The sequence below is a fragment of the Malaclemys terrapin genome, chromosome 6, assembly GCF_027887155.1.
Source record: "Malaclemys terrapin pileata isolate rMalTer1 chromosome 6, rMalTer1.hap1, whole genome shotgun sequence".
Taxonomy (NCBI): Eukaryota; Metazoa; Chordata; order Testudines; family Emydidae; genus Malaclemys; species Malaclemys terrapin.
The window spans coordinates 35,038,148-35,048,087 of NC_071510.1; the positions used below are offsets into that span (position 1 = coordinate 35,038,148).

At 40.3% G+C, this 9,940-nt stretch overlaps 1 protein-coding gene across 1 annotated transcript in view; it reads left to right on the forward strand.

Annotated features, from left to right (window-relative positions):
• The window catches only part of LOC128839549 (guanine nucleotide-binding protein G(q) subunit alpha), a 220,683-nt gene extending 211,642 nt beyond the window's left edge, over positions 1-9,041 (forward strand). The window contains exons 6-7 of the mRNA XM_054032623.1: positions 1,912-2,065; positions 6,441-9,041. Coding sequence (XP_053888598.1) covers positions 1,912-2,065; positions 6,441-6,631 — 345 coding nt within the window. The 3' untranslated portion in view covers positions 6,632-9,041. The remainder of the gene's footprint in view (positions 1-1,911; positions 2,066-6,440) is intronic.
• Positions 9,042-9,940: the final 899 nt, after the last annotated feature.

Here is a 9,940-nt window from a genome sequence, read left to right on the forward strand (position 1 = left end):
GCGTGCCGAAGGAGGCACGCGAGCTGATTTTCAGTGGCACTCACACTGCCCAGGTCCTGGCCACCGGTCCGGGGGGCTTTGCATTTTAATGTAATTTTAAATGAAGCTTCTTAAACATTTTTAAAACCTTAATTACTTTACATACAACAATAGTTTAGTTTTGTATTATAGACTTATAGAAAGAGACCTTCTAAAAACGTTAAAATGTATAACCAGCACGCAAAACCTTACATTAGAGTGAATAAATGAAGACTCGGCACACCACTTCTGAAAGGTTGCCGACCCCTGATTTAGAGTCTGTGCCCAACTATGCCAATGTCTTGATATAGTGACCTTGAGTGAGTCACTTGAACTTTCTGCGTGAAATCCTGGTTCCACTGAATTCAATGGGAGTTGAGAACTCTACACACTGGACTAAAGGTTATAAGAGTGGCCACCTCCTCCTGCACCCCTCTAGCTGCTTTGTGTGGAGCTAGGCAGCCTCTGATCATGCCTACCAGTTCAGGCCCCACATGTGACTTAGGCAGCCGAATGCCTATCTTCCCCAGATGTGTGAATCACTCTGGGGTTTAGGTGGGAAATAGGTGCCCAGGTCCCTAGAGGGAGGCAGCAGTGTGCATGCCCAAAGGGAGGAACATAGGCACCTAGGGAACTTTCACTGCAAAAATATAGTTGCTGAGTGAGTTTAGGTGCCTACAGGGTTAGGCAGCAGCCAAGTGTGAGTTTTGTGGAACACAATGGCGCCTAAAAATGGGACTTAGGCGTCTAAGTACCTGTGTGGCTCCCACCTTCTATGCTTTAGTTTTCCCATATTTACTGTCTTAAAAGTATGTTGTGAGATTTAATTAATTATTGCAGAGCTCTGACAATTCCAGTTGTTTATCCACCAATGGGAAACTTACCCTTATGAGAGGACTAACCTATCCATTTCTGCAGAGTTGATTTTTTCTTTTAACAAAAATGTTCCCAAGGAACTGAATGTAAAATTTACAAAAGCACACAAGTAAATAAAACCCAGCTATAAAGCATTATCTTTGTCTCTGTACATGCGGCTTCAGTGCCTAGCCTATGCTGGGGCTTATAGCCAAGCAGTGGTAAAATTAGTAGGGCTCCTGATTTTTTCATTGCTGCTCTTTAGAACCCTGCAGGCAATGGCTAGACTGTAACAATCCTCTTTCACTTTCGTCATGCTGTTGCTACTGCTGTGCAAGTCTATGGGCAACAAGAGTTATGTCTGGAGCTATTCACAGGAGAGGAGGAAGAAGAGTTTTACCATAGTTAGCTGAAACAATGCTGAACCCAGTTTGTACTGCCCCTAAGTAAAGTCAGCATCATGTCAGATGATTAAATTCTTCTCAATTGTATTAAAACACAATAAAATTTTGCAATATAGACAAGTCCTTTCAGACATAATTATTGATTTCAGGACTATGAAAACAATAATACAAATCCAGCTTATGTTTCAGTAGTGGTTAAACAGTTAAGGTTGAAACACTAAACCAACAAAAACTAAGAAATTGAAAACAAAGGAGAATGCTCTCTCCTTAACTCAGCTCTTATGCTTTGTTTTTGTACATTTGGCTTTCTCTCCACACACTTTCCAGTAATGTGGGTTTGTGTACAGCTGTACACATAAATAGCCAGACTTTGTCAGTTCCTATTGCACCTTTAACATTCATGGCCCATTTAAAAAAAAAATCATACTTATTGTACATTAGCCTCAACTTGCATAACTGAAACATCCTACAGATTTAACAAACTGTTTATACAGAAATTGTGATTTGAAGCTATAAAACCCTAGGGAGCAACAAGTAAATTCATATGATGGAATGGTTCCGTTTGCAAAATAAACACAGCTAACATATTTTGTGACCACATAATTTCCTTTCTCTTTTTCTTATTTTCTTCCAGAACCGAATGGAGGAAAGCAAAGCACTGTTTAGGACAATTATCACATATCCATGGTTCCAGAACTCTTCGGTCATTCTGTTCTTAAATAAAAAAGATCTTCTAGAGGAGAAAATTATGTACTCGCATCTAGTTGACTATTTCCCAGAGTATGATGGTAAGTAATATTGCAACACCAGAATTCATGCTCCAGATCTTGAGATACTGATTGCATTTACACTACAATGGTGATATGTGCAGGGCCAGCTCCAGGCATCAGCGCAGTAAGCAGGTACTTGGGGCGGCCAAGGTAAAGGGGTGGCACGTCCAGCAATTTGGCGGCGGGTCCCTCGGTCCCTCTCGGAGAGAAGGACCTGCCACCGAAGTGCCGCCAAAGAAAAAAGCGGCGTGGTGGAGCTGCCACCGAAGTGCTGCTGATCGCGGCTTTTTTTTTTTTTCTCCCCGTCGCTTGGGGTGGCAAAAACCCTGGAGCCGCCCTGGATATGTGGGAAATAGCATTGTCTAAATTGCAGACAGACAGATCTTTCCAGTACATATTGCTTAGGGTACGTCTACACTACCCGCCAGATTGGCGGGCAGTGATTGATCCAGTGGAGGTTGATTTATCTTAAACGCGATAAATTGACTCCCGAGCGCTCTCCCGTCGACTCCTGTACTCCACCGCCACGAGAGGCGCAGGTGGAGTCGACGGGGGAGCAGCAGCAGTCGACTCACCGCAGTGAAGACACCACGGTAAGTAAGTCTAAGTACCTTGACTTCAGCTATGTTATTCACATAGCTGAAGTTGCGTAACTTAGATCACCGCCCCGCCCCACCCACCCCTCCTTCCGGTGTAGACCAGGCCTTAGGAATGTGTTTAGTTTATATGGTACATAGAAGCTTTGTAATGCAATAATCTTCAACAGTTGTTTGCAGAGTTAATAGAATATGTACTTATGGCATCAATGATTAACTGATGGTTGGGAAGATGCAGTTATAACATACTAGATTTAAAAACATGAGAAAAAGAAAAAATACAAATGAAAACAGCAATTTTGAGAACTTCTAATGATTTCAAATAGTCCACAGCCTTGTAGTATTTTTTATAATGGCTATAGGAAAACAGGTAGAACATCAGGTAGATTTTCATCAGCTTCACTGGAAGTAATCACAAACCATGTATCATATTAAATAAGATTTCCCTAAAATGTATAAAGTCTATGGATAAAATCCTGATCCCATTAAAAGCTAGGAATTTTGCCATTGACTTCATTGAGGCCAGGATTTTACTCTATACCTCCATTGTTTGTGGGGAGTGGAACGGTATCTGTGTGATATTAAATTATTTGAGATTTGCTGTTGTGATTCGTGATTTTAGATTTATGATTTATGAGGGTTTTATATCTTTAGAATGCTTAGGTTTTTGAAGAAATAGTCTCATGTTATCAGTGGACCTAATTTCAACCTAGCCTATAACTGAGTGCTTGCTGATCTACTTAAAAGCATATCTTTTTTTCTAGGAATTTAAGATATTTTGCTGCTGGTTTTGAACACAATGAATTTTTCACCAAATATATTCATTTTCTTGCATATTTACATTTAACTTGGCTTTAAAGTGCAAAAGAACATTTATTTAAGAACTGGATATCTGAAGGGAACATGGCATAAGTCCTTTCAGTGCTTCAAAGAGATCTGTGTGACTCCTCCCACCCTTCCACCACTCCATTTTTATAATGGAGTTTCCTTCATTCTAATTTTATGTTACTTATATAAGGTTTAATGTGCCTGTTCCAGAGAACATTATGCAGGTCACATACCAGTTGCTAAGGAAACTCACAGGATATACATTCTGGAAGTTTTCATGAGGCGAAAGTGAAGTTATTTAAGGTATCTGAGTGGAGGCTTTGCTTGGAGTGGAAGAAAAGTCCCAGGTTCATCTGGTGAGTGGACTGAACGGCTGAGTACTTAACCTAAAGGCTCCATTGTCCCTACCAGAGAGTGAACAGCAGATTAGGCTACAAATTTGATGAGGCTTGAAAAAGGTAGTATCTCTAATTTTCAAGACCAAGATTAGGAAAACACTCGTTTATGATTTGAGAGACTTAGGTCATGGTCCTACAAATTGTTCTGTGCAGTTGCAGGGGTCTACTCATGTAGAACAACTACAAGGATCAGACCATAGTTATTATTTACAATTCAGCATAATTTTAGTTTGATAATCCTCTAGGGTTACCATATTTAGCAAATAAAAAAAGAGGACCCTCCATGGGCCCTGGCCCCGCCCATTCCCCAACCCCCAGCCCTGCCCCTTCCCCGCCCCAACCCCACCTTAACTCCGCCCCCTCCTCCCTCCCACTCCCAGCCACGTGAAAAGGGCTGCCCGAGCGCTACCGGCTTCACGGTTTGCCGGGCAGCCCCCAGACCCTGTGCCCCCGGCCGGCGCTTCCCCAGCGCAGCTGGAGCCCGGGAGGGGAAGCGCCCAGCTGGGGGCGCAGGGTCTGGAGGCTGCCCGGCAAACCGTGAAGCCGGTAGTGCTTGGGCTTCGGGCAGCCCCCATGCCTCCGGACCCTGCGCCCCCAGCCGGGCACTTCCCCTCCCGGGCTCTGGCGGCGCAGGGTCCGGAGGCATGGCGGCTGCCCGAAGCCGGTAGCGCTCAGCTCTTAAACAGAGCTGAAGAGTCAGGGAGGAGCAGAGCCGCCGCGGCCGGAGGCTCTGCTCCTCCCCTGACTCTTCGGCTCTGTTTAAGAGCCGAGCTGCCCGAGTGCTACCAGCTTCGGGCAGCCCCCATGCCTCTGGACCCTGCGCCGCCGGAGCCCGGGAGGGGAAGTGCCCGGCCGGCAGCTGGGGTCTGGAGGCAAGGGGGCTGCCTGAAGCCCATAGCGCTCGGGCAGCTCGGCTCTTAAACAGAGCCGAAGAGTCTGGGGAGGAGCAGAGCCGCCGCGGGAGGGGAAGTGCCCGGCCGACATTTTCCCGGACATGTTCGGCTTTTTGGCAATTCCCCCCAGATGGGGGTTTGATTGCCAAAAAGCCGGACATGTCCGGGAAAAAACAGACGTATGGTAACCCTAAATCCTCTATCTATTTGAAAGCTGACAATTGAATAGTAATTATTTTTAGTATTCTTTCAAGCCTAGGTCAGCCCCACCTACTAAGGTGTCCCAACACTTCCTGTTACAAGATCCTGTTTTCAGTTGTTTATAACTTTGACAAACTTTTAACTATTTGGGTTGAAATTTTCCATGCTAGGTGTCTGCCCCAGGCTGAATTTTTCTGGAAAATTTCAGCCCAAATGGTTCAGACATATCTAAAGACAAAGCTAGTGAAGAATATGTTGCTTTGCCCATTGCAAAAAAAATCTGGGGATCTTTTCTTTGAGACACTCTGGGGCCTCTACACTTTGGAGCACATTCACAAATGCTGGTCTGGGAAAGCAGCAACATGTGGTGACCACTCCTGCCGATTCCCTGAAGTACTGGCTTTGCATGGATGCACATTGGCTATTCCAAGTTGGGAGTGAGTGTTTGGTCCATTTGCTTCATGTGCATATAGTTGAACATGCAGCCTGGTTACATAGACTGCATGCCCTTCTGAGAATTGCAGCCTTAATTTTGATTTAATAGGATAATTATTGTGTGTAATTTAGATAAAACAATTGATTAGTTAGATCATTAACTTTTGTAATGTAACAACTTTGTAACAGAAGTGCATCGACTACAAAGCAACTGTATTTCATTATCAGCTAACATTAAAATTAATGAAGTTCTATCTGAGACAGTGTCATCATAGTTTAGAATGTAACTCACTTAAACTCTGTATTAAAATCCTCAGACGTAACTGTAAAAGTAGTAAATGTTACATTACAAGATTAGTTTTTAGTTTAAACATGTACACTGAATTATAATACCCCAAACACTGGTTAACCCTTTGAAATTACTGAAAGATTAATTATAAAAGGATTGATTTCTGTTTTGCTCATCCTTTGTGGTTACAGATTGTCCATTTCATTCTCCCATTTAATAGGGTATCTTGGTGGGGAAGGGGAATAATTGGCAGGAAAATACTTAGGCTCTCATGAGCATAATTTTATCTCTGAAATTTCCCTCAATTTTATTTTAAAAGGTCCTACTGAGAAGAAAAGAGCAAGGGCATGGTGTGAGTTGATTTATAAAATAATCTTTCCCTATTTCTCTCACACAGGTATCACAGACTACAACTTTCTTCCACCTACTGCTAGACCAGTGGTTCTCAAACTTTTGTACTGGTGACCACTTTCAAATAGCAAGCCTCTGAGTGCCACCCCCCCCCCCCCTTATAAATTAAAAACACTTTTTTATATATTTAACACCATTATAAATGCGGATACAAAGCAGGGTTTGGAGTGGAGGCTGACAGTTCACGACCCCCCCATATAATAACCTCGCGACCCACTGAGGGGTCCCAACCCCCAGTTTGAGAACCCCTGTGCTAGACATAGTAGGATTCTCTCTGACAAAGAAGAAGCTCATGCATTTGATTAGCTTTCGCAAAACTAATTTTCTTTTCTAACCTAACAGGACCCCAGCGAGATGCACAGGCAGCACGAGAGTTCATTTTGAAGATGTTCGTGGACCTGAATCCTGACAGTGACAAAATTATCTACTCTCACTTCACATGTGCTACAGACACAGAGAATATCCGCTTCGTCTTTGCTGCTGTCAAGGACACTATCCTACAGTTAAACCTGAAGGAGTACAACCTGGTCTAACTGTGCCTAGTAGGCCCCCCAAAATTCCCTTCGGGCAATTGAAGATATACAAGAGGGACTGTATTATCTGTGAAAACGACTTGCATAATACTAATTTATTGCCGGCCTGGACTCTGTGAATGTTCACAGAGTTTGTAGTAAATATTATGATTTTATTTAAACTATATTGAGGAAAAACAAAAGATGCTGAAATACATTCACAGCATGTTTCCTCATTTTTTTAGGCAAAACCTTGTGACTCAGTGTGTTTTAAATTCTCAGTCATGCACTCACAAAGGCTAGGGGTTTTTTTGCTATTGAGGGAAAATCAAGCTGATTTCCCCTTTCCCTGACTCTTTCTCTCTCTCTCTCCCCTTTACTCCGCTGCATTTATTATTGTTTTCAAAGGTACAATGGCCTTTTTTTTCCAGTTGCATTCCTTGGCAAACTGTTTTCTCTACAGTGATCTGATCAGGAAAATGCTATCATCACAATTTAAACCATCAATCATTCTAATTTTACAGTATGTACTTTTTCTGAAAGATCAAAAGTATTGATACTGTGATTTTAAAATTCTTGACATGGATATTTTGCAAACTGTCTTCACACTGTGGGCTAGGATATTGGGATCAAAAACAGCAGTTGTAGTAACATGGATTTTAACTTTAGCTATAACCTGGCAAATCAGAACGATGCATAGAAGACAGTAATGAAATTACTAAGGCAAAATGGCGATGTGGAATATGATCGAATTTCTTTTTAATTGCCATGTGTCCTTTCTTCTTTCTTTTCTTTCAAATCATAGATGCCAAACAAAAATGCCATAGACACTACATTTTCCCCAGCGGCTGCAGCCTGAAACAGTATTTTTTCAGGTTGATTTTGTTTGTTTGTTTTTATTTTTTGTTTTTTGGGGTTTTTTTTTAGCTAGAGCTTTTTAAATATTTTTGACCACAATTTAAACATTATTTTTATTGTATAAAAAAAATTCATGTTGCCAAACGTGGCTTTTTATAAAACCAGTAGCTTTGAAATGTAAGATACTAATTGAAATGCCAAATTGATTGATTGGGAAATGACCTGATTGAGACAACTGCCAAATGATAAAGAATTAAAATTTTAGCTCATATGTTCTCCCCCCCCCTTTTTTTTTTTTAAGAAAGTGTTCCATTTTGAATGCCAAAAACAGCAGGGAGTGAAAATTCTGTTGGGTGCATCATGCACATGCATATTGTCTATACTAATTTAAAGACAATTTTACTCTGTCCTTATGTCAAAGTATGAGAGTACAGGGAACATTTTCTGCAGTAATATCAAGGCACCTTTGGTTGTGAAACATGAAATTACTGATGAGTAATCATATTCAGGACCCTATCTTGATACGGCTGCTAGTTAATTGATTGACAGATATCTAATAGGCTTAATACAAAGTAGCCTCTCTCAGTGTTCCATAGAAATATTTATTAAATGAAACAGCAAAGATCTTACTTTTGAACTCTAAATGTGCAATTTTTTTAAACAACAAAGACAGCACACACATGTATGAGGCTCTATTCTGCAGGTTGGGTTGAAAAAACATTTTTTAACCAGTCACAAGACTGCTAGCAAGCTGCAGAGAACTCAGAGGTCTGACGTGTAATTGGACTGATTATCCACAATACCATGCAGCACTAGAGTGCATTTATGTAGAAATTGCTCCTTCAGAGCAGCGGGGGGCCGGGGAAGAATGGCTCACTAGTTGAGTACCAAAGTTAACAATGAATACTAATGAGATGTGGTTCATCTTTAACCCGCCACAACAATAACAAAAGTTGTATTTTTTTCTCCCTCATGAGACACCGTGTAATTTAAAACTGGTTGTAGGTATAGTGCAATTATGAATGCTATAATCATTGTACATACATCTATCTATCTATCTATCTATATCTATATATAATATAGATATAATATATTATATCATATCTATATTATATATAGATATATATAAATAATATGGCAGCATCCATATTGGCTTTGTAATCATTAATTTTTTGGCAGATTGAATGTGCTGTATTGATATGTATCTATGTAATTGTATTGTATGTCTTATAGCTAATTCACATTTTAAATAATGTTATTTTATTTACTTTTTTAAGAGAGAAGAATGTAAATTTTGTCAGTTTATTTCTGACTAGGGATTTTTTTTTATTTACAAACAAAATACTTTACTATAGTACAGAGCGGTACTAGCATCATGCTGTATAAAATCATTTGTACATTCCTGATTAGAGGTAAATTGAAAACAAAACCCAAAGGTCACTCACTCAAAATAATGCGTGAGTTTTGACAGGGCTTTATACAGATGTAGAAACCAGCTTTGTTAGAAGAACTTTTGCCATATGATCTAGGATTGGAATGTGAGCTCTTTAATACATTTTTCTTGGCAAATGCACAGCAGGTTAGTCTTACCTCTCTGATGGCTTTTATTAGAAAAGTGAATTTAGAAACTATTGTAGCCTGTTGTACAAATGTACTAACAGTTATACATCGCCACTTCCCTAAAAACACCATATGACAGAATATAATACAGAAGTCCAATGGAATAGTGTTTGAAAGGTTATGAAAACCTTAAATGTAACAAAACAAAACAAAAAAGTCATCAGTGTCCAGTGAGTCAAGGTATTTTATTTAATAAAGCTACAGCAGGTAGATATAGAAGATAAAAAGTGACACTGATGTTCTAAATGGATGATCAGAATAGTTAGTCTTGTTATATATGGCATTATAAAATTGCTCCTGATTTTCCACGGTTGACTCTGGGGTACATGATAATATCCCTTCTTTTAAGATGGGAATAGATTGACATCCCAGATATGGTGATACAAATGGAATTGTGGCAAATAGAGGCCAATGGAGCCTAAAGGAGTTTCTTTGTTTTATTGGGGGGGGGGGGGTTGGTGGGAGCGGCAGGGGTTTGGGGTGGAGTGGGAGGGGAGAATTGGTTTTAAGTTTTGTATAAAAACAAAAGTTTACTCATGCTTTGTAGTTATATTGTGATTGCAAAACTTTTCAAAAGTGTGTGCCACTGGGATACTTCTGGTATGTTTTAGGTAAGTTGAACCTGTGGCAAATGTTTAGATCATTTGAACATGTTCTGGGGAGGGAAAAAATCTTCAAAATGCCAAGGCAAGCTTTTCATGAATCACCTAACACACCATTGCAGTATGCCAGTTTACAAAAACATATTTTTCTTTTTAAATGACACAGCTGTTCCCACTTGCAATATATTCCTTTGCTGGTTTTGGTTTTGTTTTTTGTTTTTTTTTGTCAATTGATGGTTTCTACTATGCC